Source organism: Mytilus edulis, chromosome 14 (genome assembly GCF_963676685.1).
Source record: "Mytilus edulis chromosome 14, xbMytEdul2.2, whole genome shotgun sequence".
NCBI lineage: Eukaryota > Metazoa > Mollusca > Bivalvia > Mytilida > Mytilidae > Mytilus > Mytilus edulis.
Genome location: NC_092357.1, coordinates 60580993 through 60604076, shown reverse-complemented (window position 1 = coordinate 60604076; position 23084 = coordinate 60580993). Strand labels below are relative to the sequence as shown.

Here is a 23084-nt window from a genome sequence, read left to right as displayed (position 1 = left end):
CAATCGGAATTGGCTTGTTTGTCAATGATAAACTTTCAGTTGGTATTTTGTTGTATTGTTGCTTGTGTTTTCGTTTATGTTTCTTTATCTTATGTTTTTTATTTGCCCCTTTATATCTATAGGATCGTTATTATGGTTATTTCTCTACTATATGTACTACTGTGGATGCAATTTTCGTAGGTTTTTAATTTTCGTGGACTGCTGAAAACATCTATATTTGTGGATATTTGATTTCGTGGTTTCAGTAATCACTGTATACAAAGCCTATTGCAAATATGTTATTTTTTGAACATTTAAATTCGTAGTTCACCTGTTCCCACGAAACCCAAGAATATTGGTATCCAACGAATAATAATGAATTCACAGTATTATGTCATGTATGTGGTGCGCTGTTTTTTTATGCTTTATAATGGCCTCTTTCTATCTATAGGATCGTTATTCTGGTGATTTCTCTACTATATGTACTATTATGTGTCTCCTTTCTATTTATAGGATCGTTATTATGGTAATTTCTCTACAATTTGTACTGTCATGTGGTGCGCTGTACCTGACAAAATAACTTATTGTAGGAAAAAGTTAGCTGCTGAAGGAACACTATGTGGAAATCAGATGGTAAGTAAAGACCAATAGACACCTTTCGAGTTTGATGCATTTCCGTCAAAAACGTTGGTTTTAGTGAACATCATTCGTGCGTTTAGGAGCGTCATCACTTCCGTTCCTATGTTGAGCGATTGGTTGAAAAAATAGTAATGCTCTATTTCACGGATTATACGGCAAATTAAATTCTTTAAATATATATTCAGCACTGGTATCATAAAGGAATTGTGATGAAGTACTTACGGAACAAATTTAGTTTTTAGTTTATCCTACCAAATGACGATCACAAAGACGCTTGATGAACTTTAATAGAACAGGGATACAGGCTATCCTTTCTGTCTGGTAAATGACGTCACAAAGGCGCACAGAATTGACGAACTTTTTCGTTGAAGATCTCGAAAGTAGTCTATTGTTAGATTAAAAATGATTAATAGAAATCATTATGGTTGTATCAGACACTTTTATGTTGACGATGCCAACTATTCCGAAATGTCCTTGAATATAATTTTCTGATTGTAGTAGTCCCAAATGGAGGAAATATTCTGTATTATCAAATGCTCTGTTTTTCTTATTAGCTAAAACATAGGAAATCTTTTTTTTTTTTTTTTTTTTTTTTTTAAAGGAAACCATTATATTCACAGCGGCAAAAATCACCAGAGGTTAATATAAAATTTGGAAAACCGTTCGTGTACAGTAATTCCAAATGGTATTTTAAATAAGAAAATTAAATGAAAATTGGCGAGTAACACCCTATTGTAATAAGGTTTGAGTTCTTTTAATAGAGAATCATAAAGATATTGCTGACATCTAAAGTGGACATTATAAAGCTTGTTACTTCACTGATATTAAAATGTATGATACTTCGGTGTTTCATTTCGGTTAGATTAAAATGAACTTATGGCAATAATGAATTACCTTCATCTATATGACATTTTGAAACATCTTTGTTTTCTAGTGGTGTGTTACTGGAAGTTGTGTATATGATGTCAAGGCCCCCAAAGGGAAAAGTAAGTTCTAATAAGATAATAATACATATCATTTAAGTTGTACACTTATAATGATATCATAAAATGCAGTTTTTGAAATGATTAAAACCTTTACTTTAATTTGACATATAAAGTATATCTGGCTAATAGATAGATAGACGCATTAGGGACCAAAAGGGAACCAACAGCAAAACTGTCTTTTTTTTAGTCCCAATCGCTTGCTTAGTTAAATTCATCAATTACAAGCATTTATAATAAGTTTAGTTTAAGTGCAAATGAAATGAAAACATCTCATGTTAATGCAGTACTCTTCCTGGTCTTGCACGTAATTGTTCCTGAATGATAGGCAGTACATACACATTTAATCAGAAAGAGACAAAATATACCCACCTTTTTGTATTTCACACATCTCTTTTATTATTCAAGTGTATCTGGTAAAATGATCAAATTATTCTATATTATATATTTCTAAAGTTAAGCCGATACGTAAATACTTTTTTTGTGTAAATATTTACTACTTTACGATATGTTCTTTCTCACAGGTCCATAAGACTAATGCGTATGCTTAAATGTGTTGCCAACGTGCATGTCACGTGTTTCAAACAGACCAAAAGCTTGAAAAGATACAAATATAATTTTATAGTATAATACATATATTGATGAAAGTCAAACAAGTAGAATCATATGTTATAGAACACGCAGATAAGGTATGAATTAGGCATCGTTTAAGCGCAAATTGTATCCCCTCTAAAAAGGCATTAGTGGACGATCTAAAACTGTCAAAGGTCAATTCTTAATTAGGATAATTCTAATAAAAAGTATATAATATAAACTAAATGTTCTCCAGTATCGTATCAATGGATAGTGGGCAATACGTACACAGAATCAAATTCATCAATAAATTTTTGTTGAATGCGTATATCGTGTTTGTAACGGCAAAATAAACTCATCATAGATACCAGGACTAAATTTTATATATACGCCAGACGCGCGTTTCGTCTACAAAAGACTCATCAGTGACGCTCGAATCCAAAAAAGTTAAAAAGGCCAAACAAAGATATTTTGTAGTTCACAGTCAAAGTTTTGGTGGTGAAACCATTTAAAACTATGTTTCTTTTATAGATTCCTGTCTATATGGGGACCGGAGAGGAAAGATATTTTCTAGTCGAGACTGGAACTGCTCTGAAATCGCCAAGAATCATAATGACAAATGTCAACAGGTTCCGAGAGAATGTTGTGACTCATGCGCACCTTATCTGCTGCCAAATACAACTTCATTGGTCACTCCTCCATCTGGAAACAAGTTGAATAAACCGATCCAATTGTCGGATGTAGATGCGCAATGCGAAAGTGCAAGAGGAGCTGGATCCTTTATGTGCAGAGTACGTTTATTGTATGAATGAGTTTTGTAAAAAAATATCTAGTGATTAGCATTTTACTTATAAAATTCAAAATTAATTTTTTATGTTTAATGATTTATAGTACGCACAGATATAGGACATTACAGAAGAGATAAACAATTGAAATTATTAATTTTTTTTTTTTTTTTATTATTTTTATTAGGGATTATATAAAGGAAACTTTTCATCTATATGTTCAAAACTGTGGTGTTCATCGAATTCACCATCCTGTTACAGGGCGTCGGCGTCAGACGGAACTTTATGTGGCAATCACAAGGTAACTATTCATGATGTTTCAGACATTTAAGACATTTAAGCTATTCCACGAAAATTTTACGTATTTTACAGATTAAAATTAACTTAATGTTTTTTTTTTTTTTTTTTTTTTACCTTAAGGTGGTACCCAACACTTTCACTAAAATAAATTTGGCTCGTTTAATTTTCATAAAATTTGGTCAAAGTATTTACTTTGACACTTAAACAAAAATATAAAAATTTAAAAAAATTTGAACCAACCGTTTTGTCAGAAAAAATACACTGGTTATATAGCAATTTGACAAACACCAATTTTGATCATTGAGAAGCTTTATATTCCTTGTACAACACAATGTAATTAAAACGTTAAGCTGACTTTACAGAGTTATCTCCCTGTAGTGTTAGGTACCACCTTAAACGTATAAAGCTAATTTTTGTACTCAAATAAGTTATAAAATTGCATTATTGGAAGTCCGCACCAAACAATCTATTTAAGATGTCATGCTCTATGCTCATTTTAACATGGGTAGGCATTATATTTGCCGATATTTTACACTGAGCGTTAGCGAGGTGTAAAATGTGGTCAAATATAATGCCTACCCATGTTAAAATAAGCATAGAGCATGACATGAAGGAATTATTTCGATTCTAATAGGACAAATACAGTATTTTTATAGGTCGAAGCGTACGAAAATACCGTAAAAATGTGTAGCTGTTCCCGTGTCCTCCCCGAGGAGTCTGTGCATTACATTTCATATTTGATAAGTTTAGAAAATACGAGCAGGATAAATATATGTTGTTCGATATAACATATATTATAAAAGTTTATGTAAGCTACTTGAATGTATATATTTTATAGGATAACGATGCAAATAACTTTTATATAAACAGTAAACTTGTGCGCATGTCTCAAACATGTTTTGTGCTCATTAGAACACGGTTCTGACTACAAAGCGTAATACGGACGTCATATTAGAATTCAGTCTTATCCAGTATAATAAAGTATAAACCTTAAATGAATGCATGCAAAGTGCGGTAAACAAATACTGGTAAAAATAATTAAATTTATTTCTGGGATACCAAATGTCCTTACATTTTAAGAACACAAATTAATTAACAGTGCATTCATTCCACACCTCTTAAATGTATAAAATCAGAACAAGCCATAAATGGACACTCGCAATCTTTGTTATCGCTATTAATTACAATCAAGACGATGGATTTAGGAGTTATTGCGTAAACAACATTTAACAGATTATTATCAAAGATGCATATTGCAATAGAAAAACAGTCGAAGATCGATCTGACAACACAAGTTTACATATAAAGAGTAGTTACAAAATTTCCAAAATGAAATTTGCATGTCAAAAATGAAAACGAAAATTGCTGTTCACCTGCATACTTGGAAACTTCTGGTCATAATGCCAAGTGTCAATTGACAAACTGGATTCATCAAATATTTCTGTCAATTTGTTACAGTGTTTTTATGCCCCATTTATTGCTTTTATGTTTTCTGTCTTTGCGTCCGTTCGTTCGTCCGTCCGTCCGTTCGCCCGTCCGTTCGTCCGTCTCTGGCTTTAGAGTTTTTGATGAAATTGGAGTCCAATCAAATTGAAATTTAGTACGGATGTTTCCTATGACACGATCTTTCTAATTTAAATGAGTCTTGAGCCCAATTTTGTCATCCACTGAAAATAGAACATGATAGTGCGAGTGAGGCATCCGTGTACTATGTTGTATTCTTTTTTTTAAACTATTTACTTTTTCGTTAGTGGTGTATATCAGGAGTATGTACCTCAGATATCAATGCACCTCTAGGTGATGGTAAGTTTATCTATTCGAACCAAAACGTTCCACTTTCTTAATGGATGTCAAATGATTCGGATAAGTATTCCGTGGTTCGTTCAAAATCTGCGATATACTATACCATTGTTTTCCAATTTTGTAAAGGAGAGGGAGTTGTGAATGATGCATGCATTCCGTTTTGAATTTTCCTCAAAGTTTTCGGTATTTCTGTGATTTTACTTTATGCATAGAATGCATTTATGCACTTATTAACTCTTCCGTTGCAATCCTTAAACATTCTAGAAATGACATAATATTGTTTTCCAAATTATCTAATAAAAATCCACAATCAATTTTCGAATTCTATACTTTGACAAATTCCGCTTCGTTATAATGCTGAGAAAAAGAAATGTCGTAAATATATGTTATATAAAAATATTCACTCGTCTAAGTAGGTGGTTGAGATTTTGTTATGTGAGTGACGTGAATAAGTCTATTCTTCTGACCTTTGAATCATCTCCAATTTCAAATGATATTGTAAATATAACAAATGTAGAACCTTTATTTTCAGATTTACTAATGTCTGCATTTCCAATTTATCAGAATGGTATCGGTGTCTTTGATAAAAATTAAAACGAACTAGTTAAAAAAAAACCAATAAAAAACTCAAAACTTAATCAAGATACAAGACTTATGATTTTATGAGTTAGTTATGAAAATAAGGAGATAATATATGAGACAACTATCCTCCAAGACAAATTTAACAATAAAATAAACATAAACAGCTTTTTCACTAGCAAAAAAATCGATAACTGCAATATATATAAGCATGATAAGAGCATACAAAACAAGTACGGGAACACATTAAACTAATACAAAAATTCTTTAATCATACATAGGATTCGTCAGTGGCGTTCAAATAAAAACAATTTTTTTTTGCTTTAAATGCAAATGATCAAAAGAAACATTTTGAGTGGAGTTGCTCTTTTGTCGTATACGGACACATTTATGATTATTCATTACTCAAAATTTTACGTAATTATGCCAATATATCTTATAGAATTCTGTTTATATGGAGATAAGATAGGACCAGTATTTAAAAACGGCTGGACATGTACAGACATGATGAACAATTCTCCTAGATATTGTAATAACAGTGCCATTCATATGAAGTGTTGTCATTCTTGTACATTACATTTAAAAACTTCAACTGCCTCAAAACCCTCGTCAACTTATACAAATAATGTTGAAACAACTAGTTACACAGAACCCGTTCCAACCAGCAGCGTGCCACCACTTACATTGGGTGTGGACGACCAATGTCAAAGTATTTTAGGAGCAGGATCGTTTTTGTGCCGAGTAAGTGAAACAAAATCAACATACAAAACCTTTTATCCAAATGACAAGTTTTATAATGAGCAATGAGCTGTAATGTGATTCAAACGCTTCTCCTTTTTATTTAAATAAGCAATTTACAGAGTGAAAATCTGATTATTTAGATATAAGAAGATGTGGTATGAGTGCCAATGAGACAACTCTCTATCCAAGTCACGATTTGTAAAAGTTAACCATTTTAAGTCAAAGTACGGTCTTCAACACGGAGCCTTGGCTGAAACCGAACAGTAGACTATAAAGTGTCCGGATAATGACTAGTGTCAAACCATTCAAAGGGGAAAACCAACGGTCTAATCTTTCTAAAAAAACGAGAAACGAGAAACACTTATTAACTACATCAACAAACGACAACTATTTAAAATCCGATTCCTGAGTATACCTATTATAATCCATGATGAGGTCTAATAACAATGCCTGTTTATATTACCTGTACGTTTGTAACCTTGATAGTAAAATATTATTTTTTAAGATATCATGCCATAATTAAACTGTCAAAATATATTGTCCGAAAATATCTTATTGTGCGGTAGGGCTTTTGTTCATTGTCTTAGGCCGCACCGTGACATATCGCTGATTTAATGCACATCATTGAGATACATGTAAGAGTTAATTTTAGGGGTATTGTATAGCACCATATGAAATGGCCCCTATACCTCTCCCCAATTCCAGGAATGTTCTACTTTAACTAGAATGCATAAGACGTCATCTGATATCGTGTTCATATTTTTGTTGGCTCATGTTTTGTTTACCTAAAATTATAAATTACGTCTTTATTAAACAGTCTTATTTTGATCACAGGAACTATATCAAGGAGACTTTACATCCATTTGCAAGACAATGTGGTGCTCAAATCCCGCCAATTCATCATCATGTGGGTCAGCTTCAGCATTAGATGGAACCTTATGTGGGAATATCAAGGTAACTCATCAGTTCAAAAAAGTTAAAAAAAAAATCTATTTAAAAGGTATTTTCAAAACATTTTAATCAACGGAACGAGTAAAACAACGGACCTTTTCCTGACTTTGTTCAGGCATTGTCCGAAAAAAAATGGAGAGGAAAACCTCTTTTTATATCTTACCAAACCTCCCAATTGTATGAAAGATGATAATAGTTCTGTTAAATGGACCAAATTGCATGATTAACCAAACAAACATAGTACATTTTTTGTAGTTTATTGTGAGAATAATTTGGATTCAGTTGATATAATAAAATTTATATCGTACCAGTTCTACCAAAAGAGTAGGCAAATATCTATCAATGTTTCTTGAGGTAGGCCTATAATGCATTCATGGCGCAGCTCTTTATTCCATTTACATAACCACCATTAACCTTTGATAATATTCAGTTTAAACAAATGCTTTTCAACTTTGCATTTGTTTGGCTTTATAACTATTTTGATCTGAGCGTCACTGATGAGTCTTATGCAGACGAAACGCGCATCTGGCGCATTACATTATAATCCTGGTACCTTTGATAACTATTTCAAATTTAGTTATGTATGATGTTTCTGTCTATTTTAGTGGTGTATGTCTGGAATATGCACCAAGGATTCGAAAGCACCTTCAGGAGACGGTGAGTATGCGATTAAAATGAACTTGCAAATGTATTTGGTTTCTTGTGAACAGTTGTCAATTTGACATTCATATCATATCTTCTTTTGACATGTTCTTTACACATACTTATTGAGGTAAATAATAGTAACACAAACAAAATATTTCTAAAATCATAATATGCTCATAAATGGTAGCATATATTGATTTTCTTTTTTGTCCCTTCGTTTGTTCACCGATCGATGGATGTTTCCAGACACAAATTGAGTTCTTGTTGTTTATCCAGAAGTAAGAAACATTAACCCAAGCAACACTCGATTAAGCTCATAGAGTTCCTGTGATTCCCTCGGTGGTTGGTTTTTGCTTGTTAACTTGATTTATCTGTTTTATCATTGATTTACAAGATTTGAATAACGTTTAACTACTACCACCTAAATATATATACCGATTAGCACTCTATATTTATTTTGGGATTATAATAAAAGAGGGGCGAAAGATACTCATAAAATGAAAATAAACTGACAACGCCATGGATAAAACATGAGAAAGACATACATGAAATAAAAGTACACATGACACATTTTAGAAACAAAAGACTGAGCAACACGAACCCCCTAAAAAAAACTGGGGGTGATCTTAGGTACTCCGGAAGGGTAAGCAAGTTATTATAAAGTCACTATTGATATGAACTTGTTTCCAGTTGAAATTTCTGTTTTGGTTTTACACGAAATTAATGGTATACAGATCAAGATTTAATATAATCCTTGCTTACGCAAGTATTTCATGTATTCATAATGTTTTATACATGTTTTAAATTTGAAAAAAAAATATTGACAAAATATTCATGCAAGTATACGATTTCAAAAATTATCTTCAATTGAGTAATTATAAAAAGGTATGATTACTGTTGTAAAATTTTGTTTTTAGAATCATGTCTGTATGGAGATGTTTTTGGACCAGTATCTTCTTACGGCTGGTCATGCACAGATGTAGTAACCAACTCTCCAAAAGATTGCCATCTCGTACAAGTTGAATGTTGTCATTCTTGCGCATCATATTTAAAAACCACATCAGTTGCACAGCTAAAAAATACAACTAATGACCGTGGTAGCTCGCTTGACAGTTCCATATCGAGTGATCCATTGGAACACACAACAGTCGTTGTTTTTCCTTCATTAAGTGACCAGGCGTCTCAGTCTGATAGTAGTAAAATACCACATCCAATTAGCATTTCTGAACAGCATCAGGCAACTATATCAGGTATACCAAAACCGAGCCAAACTATCTACGAATATCGTTCGTCTAGTTACGTGCTACCCCTCCACAGCAGTAATATGCCAATAGGTCATCAAGTGCCATCTTTAAGCGATCACGTGCAGACCTACATTACTTTTGATCAGGCAACTTTTCCCAACAGTATAGTGTCATCGAAATCCAGCAAACACACGCCTCCAGAAAGGAGTTATATGCCTTCATCTTCTACCAGATATTCTGTAAATAGTTTAGCAGTATTGTTGAGTAGTGATACACTACAATCTACTAACAATAATATGATACAATCTACTGACATTATTATGCCAACTCAAACGATTTACGTGCAACCATCCTTTTCAATAACAAACAACGTCTCATTTCCTTCTTCACAAATCCAAATAACAGCCTCGACAGCCACAACGACGCAATTAACAACAACAACAAGCAGGATTGATGTTATTAATGTTGGTAAGTACATCCTACCTTGAAAATAAATAATGTAATATTTGTCCATATTTAAGTATAACCCTTTTCTTTCCCATCATTCCTCTATAAGTTAGCCCGAGACTATTATACAGTTCTGTCTTTAACACTAATTTCATCAAACAAAACCAATACAAAAAGGTACACAAAATATGTTTTATATAACATTTCAATTTTTTATTTGAGAAACTTTCAAGACTTTCAGGATAATATGCAATGGTAGGTTAACAAATGGTAGCATACAGTAAACTACAGTATACTGCAACTAGTTTATTTCCTAAATATAGTTACATGACTGTATGTTGTATAATGTTATTTTCATCATGGGACACTTTCTCAACATGTACAATCAGGGGTCCATTGAAAATAAGTTTGACATTTGTGTTATGATTTAAAAAGCTATCACTGTATTAATTTAAGTTGCAGTATAAAAACAATATTAGAACTTGTCTCTTCTCCAGTTTATTAGCCCTTATACAAAAAAGTTTATATTTTCCTGACATTGACCTAATATTGTATATATATTGGATAAATATAACCTGAAGATGTTTTTATATATTTCAGATTCTGGAGCAGTTACGCATACACAGAAAGAGGTCATAAGTCTTCTGACAATCAAAGTTTCCATATTAATATATCTGTTGTAAAACATTTTTTGGAATATTATTTCTTTCTATTGAAAACAAAGTATATACAAAATATTGTGAAGTGAAATTTCAAATATTGTTTTTATGGTCATTACTAAACCCAAATAGAATAAAATTAGAATAATAACAAACATAGTTAACTATAACCTTTTTAAGCTCAACTGGTCAAATTGGCCAAGTGAGCTTTTCTCATCACTTGATGTCCGTCGTCGTCGTCGTCGTTGTAGTGGTCGTCATTGTGCATCGTCCGTTAATTTTTCTAAAACATTTTCTGAAACTACTTGGCCACAACCATTATTGGGATAGCTACTTTAAAAAATATGTCCTACAAACCAACATGGCTGCCATGTCTAAAAATAGAACATATGGGTAAGTTAGAGTTTTGGGCTTATACCTCCGAAACTAAAGCATTTAGAGCAAATATGACTAAAATCAAAATGTTAACCAGATTAAGATCTGTCTGCTTTGATATTTACATACACATCAGACAACCAGTCGTTGGGTTGCTGTTGCTGAATTTATATTTTTTTTTATGAAATTTTGCTGTTTTGGGTTATCATTTTGAATACTATAATATATAGAGATAAATTGTAAACAGCAATACTATTCAGCAAAGTAGATCTAAGAACAAGGATAACATGACGGAGATTGTCAATTGACCCCATAATGAGTTGTTGCACTGTTTTGTAATTTCTCTTTACAATTGGTCGTAAATGATTGTAATTTTCCCATCTGAAGCTACTGAGACAAAAAAAAAAACAAACAAACAAAAAAAGAACAAACTTGGCAAATAAATAAAGGCAACAGAAGTATACCGCTGATCATAATTCATAAATTGATTGAGAACATACGGGTTACAAACTAAGACTGAGGAAAACTCAATAAAATATAAGAGAACTCCGACACAACAGAAACACAACATAAAAATATAACACACACAGAAACGAACTATAATATAACAATGGCCATTTTCCTGACTTGGTACAGGACATTTTAAGAAAAATGGTGGGTTGAACCTGGTTTTCTGGCATGCCAAACATTTCGCTTTAATGGCAATGACAACTATATCATTAATATGACAACTTTACATAACAGGATTACAATACAAATAAATGGGAGAAAATATAGGACAGAGAAACGCACGAATAATAGCTAACAAAAGGTACCAAGTTTAAAATTTAATACGCCAGACGTGCGTTTCGTCTACACAAGACCAACCAGTGACGCTCGGATGACGAAAGTTTAAAAACCAAAACCAAAAGCATTACAAAGTCGGAGAGCACTGAGGACCAAAAGTTCCCAAAAGGTGGTGACCAATACGTCTTGGGTTTTCTGTCTGGGATAAGAACATCCTTATTATGTGGAATAATTCATGCTTTTGCAAACAGTAATGACTATTAAGGTGGCTAGGGCGTCTTACTTAAAATTGATAGAATTTTTTGATAACTTGTCAAAATGAAGTTTTTATCATGCTTTCTTTTCAAAAAGATTTTAAAAAGTATGGGTCACGGGACTTTTTTTTCACGCTACAAGTTGTGCAAAATTGTCAGATTTTGTAATAATTATGCACGGAAAATCAAATTTTGAGTGATAAAAAGAAAACGTTTTTTAAGAACTTTAAGATAAAAAGTGAGAAGATTGCTCTGATAACATTCTTTCAGATAAGAAAAAGAAAAAAAGGTCATCGAACTTGTTTTCTTGCTACAGGTCAAAGTAGATAAATTCATAACACTTTCTATCATAAAAAATACTTTATTTGAGTTATCTCCTTTTATTTGGCAAAGTTGAAGAAAATCTGATTAAACACAAACAAGGTGTTTTGGGGAATTTACAACTGTAATTATGATAAAACACACAATTTTCTATATTATATCAAAAGTCTTTTACATAAATGACATACAACTCTCAAAATTTGCACATTTCATCAAATCTAGACCGAAGTTATCTGCTTGTTCAAAATTAAAGATGGCGGAAGACACCCGAGACACCTAAAGGTATTAAGTTTCAAAGATGTGTCAGAAGATCAACAAAACAGATTTTTGTCATGAACTGAATTCTTGTCTACAATGTTGGAGAGTGTTCTTTCTTGAATATGCACATGAACCAAGTTGAGCGACACATGCTGTTAAGAGCCTCTGCTTTATAAGACATAACAACTCTGAAGTCAGTTAAAAACCGATATTGTTTTGAGTAGCTTCGAGTGTCTTTTGTACGTTTTGTTGTGCATTGTTGATATGTTTGTTCGGGTAATGTTGTTGTTGGTTTATTCGTTTTGTTGTTGTTTTTTTATTTTATTTTATGGTGTGTTTTTTTCTCTTTTTTTAACATAATATCAAAGTAAGCTGTTGCTCCTGTATTTCTGTTTTTTAATTTTTCGTATGTATTTATTTTTCTTTTATAAGTCTTCCTAGCAATTAAAAATTTTAGCAGATTCATTTTTTTGTTTGATTGATACTTGACTAATGTTATTAATTTGTCAATGATGTCTATTGTTGAACACTTTAAGTCATTTGGTTCTTTTGTTGGTTCTTTTGTTGTTTAATTGACAAACACACATGATCTCGTTGTATTATTCATAAAAAACATACCAACTAGCCTAAAAATTGGTAGACGTTGAAGGTCGCAGCTTGCTCTGTCAGGGTCAGCTGTTGAGTATAGCTCTTTTTTAGTGCTGGTTCCTTCCAATTTATTTATTATGTTTTGTTTTTAAGACTACTGATCTCGACCGGACCAGATGAAATACCCTGACACTTTTCAATTTTAAATATAAATATTTATAACAAACACTCAAAGCAGACAAGGTTACGCGTTTAATTTAAGATAGGGAGATAAGAAGTTTATTACACTCCCTATCTACTATGAACAGCCGTAGGGCCAAGTGAGCTTTTCTCATCACTTTGCGTCCGTCGTCCGTCGTCGTCGTCGTCCGGCGTCGTCTGTTAACTTTTACAAAAATCTTCTACTCTGAAACTACTGGGCCAAATTAAACCAAACTTGGCCACAATCATCATTGGGGTATCTAATTTAAAAAAAAATATGTCAGGTGACCCGGCCAACCAACCAAGATGGCCGCCATGGCTAAAAATAGAACATAGGGGTAAAATGCAGTTTTTGGCTTATAACTCAAAAACAAAGTATTTAAAGCAAATCTGACAGGATTAAATTTTTTATCAGGTCAAGATCTATCTGCCCAGACATTTTCAGATGAATCGGACAACCCGTTGTTGGGTTGCTGCCTCTAAGGAAATTTTGCCGTTTTTGGTTATCCAAGGAAAACAAAGACGAAGTTCATAATTGTTTATAGAGAAAAAAAAAGATTAAGCGCCACTAGTAAGAGTATTTCCATGGGGATTTTAATACTGAATAATAATGGCCGCTTTGTCCCATTTTTTGTATTCATTAGTCCGATTGGTTTAATGTGGTTTGCCTTTCGGTAATTACATTTACCATGCCATATGCATAAAGTAAAAAAAAAATGCGTTTATGTTTTAGCGCTCCATAGTTCCCATAATAAGATTGTGTTACTTTTCTGTATCTTGATTTCGTTCATAAAATATGTCCTGTTCTGCCCTAAAAGAAATAAAATACAAAATGTTGACATACCATACATATATACATATAATTAGAGAAGTATTGAGTTTCATTTCTTTTAAATTACACGATTTTCATTCAGAAACTTATTAACGAATGAGCAGTTTATATATCAGGCAAATGTCAACTTAAATTCGGTTGTGATTTCACAGATAGAGTTGGAAATTGTTCTCATTCTGATTTGGTTTAAATAATCGGCTTTATAATTATAATCTTGATAAACGCGCTTTAAATCCTGTTATTTCAAAATAAGTGAATTTCACTATCGTGATTCTGAAAAACATAGTAAATTGTGATTTGAAAGCCTGACATACACTCGAAAGTAAGAATTAGAGTTGACCGTTATTTGATCGTGATTGCCATCGTATTATATTACAACTTATATTGGTTAAAATTCCTGTTTTGTGTAAAAAGAATACTAGGGTACAGAATTATTCATTTTTATCACCTTTTTTCCCCTTTGGTTTCTAAATGAATGCATGATTTCATATTTAATTCTAAGAAACATTAGTCATTAAGCAGAGTCTGAAGTAACCTTTCCTTCTTAGATATTAAAATAAATGAAACTCTGAAAGTTTTGTTTTTTCTTAAACTAATAATTGTTTGGTCTGGTATCTAGTCATTTTGTACCATTACCACTTCCGACTCAGAACTTCCATTTCGTACAATGAATTTGTCATTTCGTATCATGACAATTAAACCAAATTGTGCCATAACAAACCATTTCATACCATATGGAAAATTCTTTACCATTTTGTATCATATGAGAAAATATGCTTTGCCATTTCGTACAACAATGAGAGTGTTTGTATTTCTCGCAAATTTTCTAATTTTTTTAAAAGTAAGCATTTAAGCCAGATCTGAATCCGAATGAATGGTAATCTTCAATGTTGCATGCATCATTTCCAATTTTGTTGGAAACCATTTCCCAAAATTTTCATTATACCATTAAAAGGTTTTTCAAATTGTTTTGTAGAATGTTTAATTGATTTTTGCACGGAGATTTCTTCAATAGTTTTCATTCCCAAGTTTGGTTAATCAGTGGGAGCATTGACATGTACATGTGTCATACAACATTGTACAGGAAATTTAAAGACATGTGCATTTAATTTAATTCCAGTCCTTTTTGGGTTTTCTTGAGGAAAAAAAAAACAATTTGGAAAAAAGTTGAATAAAGACCGAAATGCGAAGAATAATGGACACCAGCAAATAACAAAATTGATTATTCACTTACGTTGGATAACGGTCTTTCTCTGGTTTCTCATTCCAATGAATCATTTCTTCAATAGTAAAACCTTGCATTTCATCATCCCAGGCGTTAGTTCCTAATCTATAAATGTAACTGAATGGATTTCGTCGAATGTAGGAAAGTTTTTGACAAACTGTGTCCACAAAATCTGTCTTATCTTTAAATTTATTTAGCAAATTATCCGACGGGATGTAGTACTGAGGTAACTGGCGCATTACAAGGGCATGCAAAAGACTATCGAGAAGACCTAGAAATCTATGACCTAAATTGTCTTCTGTCCATGTATCCGGCGGAAATCGTTCAAGTGTCCATAGAAAAATTGTCTTACAATGGTAAGTTGAAACAAGCTTCGGGTGAGACAAGTGATACTTGACGAAACATTTAAAAATTCTATAACAATGTTTACATTGTGAAGTATTTGGAATGGATTTTAATAAAATACAATCCACTCTTGCAAATGACATCTTCCATTCATAGTTAGTAATGTCTTCAGTACTTGATTTTGCAACCACGTGAAAACCTTCATCTACTGCGGTTTTTAATAAAGACTTGTTTGGCCATTTTCGTTCACGAGTCAACCAACCCGATGCTTGTTTCGGCCATTTGTTAAATCTAATCGCCATAGCTACGTCGATTTCTCTTACTTTTAAACTTTGTGGCAAATCCGTGTCTTCTAATTCGTCTTCTTCGCCTAACATTAATATGCATTCAGGCTCGAATATTTCTTCTTGAGGAAAACACTTTAATCTAACAGCTGGGCCTATGATTTCTGTTCTAGTCTCGAAGCCTTCGAAAATATCATGATCTATGTTTTCAATATTGTTTTTCATCATAGATATAAGAATTTCAAACGCTATGGATAGGTGAAGTTTTATTTTCGAAGGAGATAGTCTCATAAATTTTGTAATTTCATTCTCCAGCACGGAATTAAGAAATATATAGGGTAGGTGTTCTTTCGAATCAATACATAGATTTACAAATCCGGGATGTTCTGTGTCCTCAAGAGTAAAAGTAGTGTTGAAGCCAGTTGTATCGACTTCATACATGAAGTCAGAGTCAGCCTGTAGTGTATAGCCTAAGCCATCGTGAGAAGGTGTCATGGTTCCTTCTGCTCTGCTTCCTAAAGAGATAAAAAAAAAAAACCAACCGGAAGTAATCTTAGTTGCTTCGGAGTGTAAGCAGATCAAACCCGAGTATTTTAGCGCGTCGTGCTGCTCATGCAAGTACAAACCCAGTAAAGTAAATACCAATTAAATATGAAATATTCGTGTTTTTTTATCTATCCGAGTTTAAAGACATAAGTGAGAACTTGGAAAAAAGGAAAAGTTACGTAAAATTGACCATTGATAAAAGAAATATCAAAATCAGGATTAAATGCCGTATTGGTAGCAAATTTAGATTTTAAGACACATATACACTTTGCGTCTTAATATCATTGGCTTTGTTTCACTATAATAACGGTTCTGAGGATTTAATCATCGATGTATTAAGTGTTTAAAGATGTTCGTTCCTCTTGTTTTTGACATTTGCCAGATATTCGAAATTCTTTCGGTTTCTTTAAGTAATGCCATTAAATATTTTGCCATCCAAACTCTACTTGATTAGGGACTTTCCGTTTTGAATTTTCCTCGGAGTGCAGTATTTTTTTGATTTTGTCTTTTTTTCTTTTACATAATTTGAATACATATAGTTTAAAATGCTATTTTTGAAAATCTTCACTCGAATTATTTTGCTCAGTCTTTAATTTTCTATGTTGCGTACTTGTGTATGTCTGTTGGTCTGGTCTTTTTCTTTTAATGACATGGCTTTTCTGTTTTTTTTTTTTTTTTACTTTTTGAATGTTTGAATGCCCCTATGGTTAATCCGCCTTCCTTTTATAGAGAGGAACAAATCCAACTATAGGTTCACTCATGATTAAAGTTCAACGCAGGCATATGTCTGCGACAATTATTTTTTACCTATTATATCAATTTAATACAAGCTAATCTTGCTTTCGTTCAATTACAATTGGTTACTGAATGCATATTTAATGTAAAAAAAGTACTCAAAATCGGAAACGTAAATTTTGTTATCTATAACACAATAAAAGCTTGATGGTTTTATTGAAAAGTATCGGACAGTTCAATGGTTGTATTTGTTTACATTGATTACGATTTAGTTTACGGTTTTACGATTTTATAAATGCATATACTAGTTTATTTACGAGCAACTACAACAGTAGTTATTATACAGACATTGAATGTTCTTGAAAAAAAATCACACTTTCCTCAAAGAAACAAGTATCACGAAATAAAAGGGATTGGCTTTATGTTCTAAGTTATCTATAAGTAAGTATATGGGTTATTCAGGCATTTGACAGTTGTTATCCATTCGTTTGATGTGTTTGAGCTTTTGGTTTTTCCATTTGATTTGGGTCTTTCCGATTTGAATTTTCCCCGAAGTTCGATATTTTTGTCATTTTACTCTGTTCTCTATTCTTATATAAAAAAATTTAATACCGGCTTCTATGATTCTCCCTGGAAGTATCTGATCTGCCATATATTTGATAATAACTTTTGCGTGTCCGTCCATTAATTCCATTCCTCCTTCATGCTGTGTATAACAATCATAGTAATTGTATTTTAGTTCTCTGCTTAAGTGTCGAAGACTAACACTAGAAACAAAGTCTGAATCATCTGCCGTCTGATCATCCTGCAAGAGAAATGTTAACGGCTGTTGTCTACTCTATGGTCGGGTTGATGTCGCTTTGACAAATTCCCCATTTCCATTCTCAATTCTATTATATATTAAAAAAAATTATTTCAAATAACTGACTTGAAAGAAAGAAAAACAAAACCCATATCATTATAACAAGGGATGCTTCGACTGAATCATGCGAACGACAAAGCAGTTTAGACAAAAGCCACTTACAAAAGCAAATAGACTTATTGTGAACTGTATACGAATACTTGTATTCTTTGATGGGGTTCGTGTTGCTCATATTTTAGTATATTATGTTGTGGCTTTGTGTATTTTGTGATTTTGTTTTCGTATTTATCTTTGTTTTTGCCATGTCGTTGTCAGTTTATTAGCAACTTTGAATGTCCCGTTGGTATAGTTCGCATTTCTGTCACCCTGAGATGTTTTATACTTATAAGTCGAAAAAAAACCTGATAACGCCATAACCAAAATAACGACCAAAGAGACACGCAATCATCTGCAAAAACTAACATGACAAAATAAAAACTGAGCAGAATGAACTCAACAAACAACCGGGTGATAATTCACCATTTTCTACATTTAAAAAAGTCAGGAATATGACAGTTGTCCCTTCGTTTGATGTGTTTTATCGTTTGATTTTTGCCATTTGATTAGAGACTGTCCGTTTTGAATTTTCCTTGGAGTTCAGAATTTTCGTCATTTTTGTATATTAATTTTGTTATTGACTATTGCAATATGATACATTTCGCACGAAGATCTCAGCATTTGCTTTAACGAAAAAATCTGTAGTGTAGTGTTTGGTTGAAAAATTTAAGTGTCACTTATAAGTCTTTTGTAGACTAAACGCGTGTCTGGCGAAAATACACAATTTTATCCAGCTATGATGAGTTTATTTGATTGACAGGTAACATTCACACGTACCATGAGAGCACTGCAAGCTGAATCCTTTTGTCGCCAATTTTTATTGATCTTGTTGTCACGTGCTCTTCTTTTTTGCTGTGGTGGTCACTGGTTTTATCTTTATATAAAACAAGAAAAAATACTGAAAGAAATTGGGACTGTTGCAGCCTATGCATTTATGCTACAGTGATAAATATAAACCTGTTACTGAGACTTAACTATATACATTTTCAACTTTAAATCATCTATAGTCTTCAATATTGATTAATACCAATGCATACCATATCAATAGCCATTAATAAAACTAGTGTTAACACGTATGTTTGTAACTAGAGGTTCTAAAGGGACCGATAAGCCCTACCGAGTCTATGAAATTTGAATAAATGACCAGTTCCTATTGTATATCGACCAGAGTGTAATTCATGACGCAATATTCTAGTTTACTGATATATTTTGTGGTTAAGGTGGTACCTAACACTACAGGAAGATAACTCTGTAAAGTCAGCTAAACGTTTTAATTACGTTGTGTTGTAAAAGGAATATCAAGCTTCTCAATGATTAAAATTGGTGGTTGTCAAATTGCTATATAACCAGTGTAATTTTTCTGACAAAACGGTTGGTTCAAAATTTTTAAAATTTTTATATTTTTGTTAAAGTGTCAAAGTATACTAAGCCAAAAAAGTTAAGCAACAAAAATTAGAAATTTTATTTTATTACAAAATCATATCAACATACAATTTTAATAATAACAAAATGGAAATATAACATGTCAGAAGCAACATGAATGTTATCACTCATATTCATTAGGATTTTTGGAGCGCGGGAGGGTCAAAATGCAGAAATTAGTATAGTGTTATTCAAAATCAATTTCTTAGCCATGACCTGAGTGCACCAAATAAAGGATTGGCAGGTACACCAGCAGCTGCCCTTAGTCAATGCACTACTTTTGTGGCTAGAAAAAAACTTGTCACATGTTGACGTAAAGCGAAGGTAGCGCTCCTCCCTTGACGATAGTTTTTTTGGTCTACGAGATATCAACCTATCCTGTGCAGATGCAATTTGTCGATATCTGTTTGTTAGTCTCTAAACTGTTGCCTTATGCAAATTAAATCGAACCACGATGTCAGCAACACTTATTCCGGCATCAACCATTCCAAGAGCTTTCTGATGGTCATTGTCGGGGAGGCCTGGTTGACGCCCCATGCAATTTTTTCAAAGGTGTATGTGTTTTCTTACCAATGGTGTGTTTCTGAACGTTAGTGAAAAAGAAATTTTTAATATCGTATTAAAAGTACAGGTACAGAAGGTAAAACATCAACTACATGTGCAAAGCTGAAATGGCGTGAAATCAATAACCAGGAAAAAAGTACGTCTGTTTAAAATTACAGGTAAAACTAAGGAGTATATCTATGATGTTTAAATGATTTTTTTTTCCAGAAACGAAAAACAAAAAATGTAAAAAAAAAAGTGTTGCTAAACTTTTTTGGCTCAGTATAAATACTTTAACAAAATTTTATGAAAATTAAACGAGCCAAATTAATTTTAGTGAAAGTGTTGGGTACCACCTTAATGTTACTCTTTACTATAGTTTTTGCCAAACATTTATATATTGGAAAGATCATTATCATTTATAGGCATTAACTTTCTTAAGGAATGACATACATTTTGTATGGTTAATTATTTTTGCCTCGAAATGTTCCACTATATGTATTAACGGTCTCTAGATCATAGGCCAAACGGAATCAAATAGTATGCATTGTCATGTTAGTGGAAATGTTATCGGTAATTTAAATGTCGTCACATCCGTATGATAAAAAAGCTAATGTGCTATATATCAAATGCACGGACATCATTTTACACACACATAATGTTAACATTCGTACAACCAGAGAGAAATTTAAGATTTCAATGAAAACTCAAATAAAATTAATAAACAGATAAAGAGAAAATACTGTCTCTTACCTCGTACGTTATTGATAAGGCATTTTAACAACAAAGCCATTGAAAGTATGAATCTCACATTATTCGCAGATGGGATATTTAAGCATTTAAAAGGAAGTTATATACTAATAGTTCTATTAAGTCAAGTTTGTAATTTAAATTTCCATAAAGTTGCTCAACCATAAAAGTCGAATTAAGCACAATACTTAAATGTAACAAGTATTCAATAAAAGTTTAAATTTAAATGGATTTTGTAATTACGGGGTACGTGTAGGGAAAATATTCAAACAAACAAAAATACTAACAATTTAGAATTCACAATTGTTGCAGTTGCAGTTGCATCTCCCATAACGCTTGACATTATTTAAAAAGTGCGGTGTATTTACTCACCATTTTCTACATACGAGAATGCCCGTACCACGTCAGGAATGTGTTTGTTGTGTTGAGCTTTTGATTTTGTCGTTTGCTTTTGGACTTTCCGTTTTGAAGTGTCTCCGGAGTTCGTTTTTTTTTATCTTACTTTTTTTTAAGATAAAAAATTAAAATTGCCAGCACATTTTGTTATAAAGAAATTTACTGACTATTGAAATAGAGGAGTATGCATATGCCTCACACAAGATCTTGCATTGTCTATATGCCTTTTTCAAACATATGACGTGGCTCAGAACTTATACAACTCGTCATTGTTCTATGCTAATTTTTGTATTCTTGTCTTTCTGTTTTGCTTATGTGTTTTTACATATGCCTTTTTGTGTTTTTTTGCAACATGGCACTGTATTTATACGTCATGTCATTATGTTAACGGTTATTGTAAATTTTTGCTAATGTGCTTTGACTATATGCCTTTTTGTGCTTCCTTGTGAATATTTGTTTGTTTTTATAGGGATTAAGGTTATTACATAATGTTGACTGCTGTACCCTCATTTGTGATATATTTTGTCTGTTAGTTTTGTTTACACATCGTTGTTAGTAAAATGGAAGTTCATGTGACCGTAATACAAGTGAAAATTAAATAACAAAAATACTCCGAGGAAAATAAAAAAAAAAAAAAAATCCCTAATAAAATGGTAAAATCAAAAGCTGAAACACATCAAACAAATGGATAACAACTGTCATATTCTTGACTGGGCACAGGCATTGAGAGGTTTAGCTAGCTATAAAACGAGTTTTAATTCACGATTTTCTACATTAAAAAAATGCTTCTTTCCGTTTCGTCGATCTATTCAGTCAAGCTTTTGCTTTTTGTCAGATTTTTTAAATCACTTGGAAAACAGATTGATTATAATAACATTAACGGTACCAATTTTTCTGCACCAGATGCGCATTTCGACAATACATGTCTCTTCAGTGATGCTCGTGGCCAAAATATATAAAATCCAAAGCTTATATAAAAGATGAAGCGCTATAATCCAAAAGTTTCAAAAAGTATAGCCAAATCCGTGAAAGAAATCAGAGCTTTGCATGAAGGATACATTCCTTAATTTATAATAATTTTTAATATTTTGTAACAGCAAATTCAATAACACAAAAAAATCCGTATTTTCATGCCAGTACCGGAGTACTGGCTACTGGGCTGGTGATACCCTCGGGGACTAACAGTCCACCAGCAGATATACTCTTTTTAAATATCATAATGAATTTTATGATCTGGATACTCTGAAACTAAAAGATTTGCTTCATTTGAGGATTTTTCCCTTGACATTGGCTAAGTGGAAAACTTCAAACTAGAATATGGCATACATATGCTAACTTTAACTTTTAAATGATCAGTTAATAATTCTCAGCAATATATTTATCTAATTGCAGATATTCAAACGTTCCATGCAATATAATTTGGAACTACTAAGGAGGAGTTTTTCAATCATAAAAATATGTTTAGTTTTCCGGTCCTATTCGTAAAATAGGTAACGTCACAATTAAATTGATCCTTATTGAACAACTATTATATCTCGAACCAAAAAAAGTGTGTGCTTCTGTCAGTAGGGTATGTAGACAAGGCATACTATGTGTACAATGATATTTATTCTAATGAAATTAAAATGCATATGTGTCATATTTAATTCTAAGAAAAATTCATAAATACCCCCAAAAATCAGGTAAAATAACAACGGCAAATGTAGGATCTCGCCATAAGTATCTCTTAACTTTAGGCTGATCAGTTTTCAATTATTTGTACCTTGTTCGTGGTTGTTATTGATTGAGATGTATGCATTTGAAAATGGGCACCGCTTATTGTTACCCAAATTTACAGTTTGGTTCTGGTACTTTAACTTATTAATTATTTGGTTGGCTTGAAGAAAATATTTGTTTTAAAACAAAATAAAAATTCTGATGTAAATATTTGCAATAAA

The 23084-nt window shown here is 32.3% G+C and overlaps 2 protein-coding genes across 2 annotated transcripts in view; one reads left to right on the top strand and one right to left on the bottom strand.

Annotated features, from left to right (window-relative positions):
- LOC139503619 (uncharacterized) overlaps positions 1-10480 on the top strand; it is a 32984-nt gene extending 22504 nt beyond the window's left edge. The window contains exons 13-22 of the mRNA XM_071293440.1: positions 493-612; positions 1553-1604; positions 2706-2965; positions 3147-3260; positions 5011-5062; positions 6084-6382; positions 7217-7336; positions 7939-7990; positions 8896-9690; positions 10270-10480. Coding sequence (XP_071149541.1) covers positions 493-612; positions 1553-1604; positions 2706-2965; positions 3147-3260; positions 5011-5062; positions 6084-6382; positions 7217-7336; positions 7939-7990; positions 8896-9690; positions 10270-10352 — 1947 coding nt within the window. The 3' untranslated portion in view covers positions 10353-10480. The remainder of the gene's footprint in view (positions 1-492; positions 613-1552; positions 1605-2705; positions 2966-3146; positions 3261-5010; positions 5063-6083; positions 6383-7216; positions 7337-7938; positions 7991-8895; positions 9691-10269) is intronic.
- A 2665-nt stretch (positions 10481-13145) lies between these two features.
- On the bottom strand, positions 13146-20872 carry LOC139502887 (uncharacterized). Its single transcript, XM_071292531.1, has 6 exons — positions 20755-20872; positions 18814-18910; positions 17691-17883; positions 15178-16312; positions 13549-13922; positions 13146-13235 (listed from the first exon to the last, which is right to left on the bottom strand). The coding sequence occupies exons 2-5, from the start codon at positions 18814-18816 to the stop codon at positions 13874-13876; spliced, it is 1380 nt and encodes a 459-aa protein (XP_071148632.1). The 5' UTR covers positions 18817-18910; positions 20755-20872; the 3' UTR covers positions 13146-13235; positions 13549-13873.
- Between the last annotated feature and the right edge of the window lie 2212 nt (positions 20873-23084).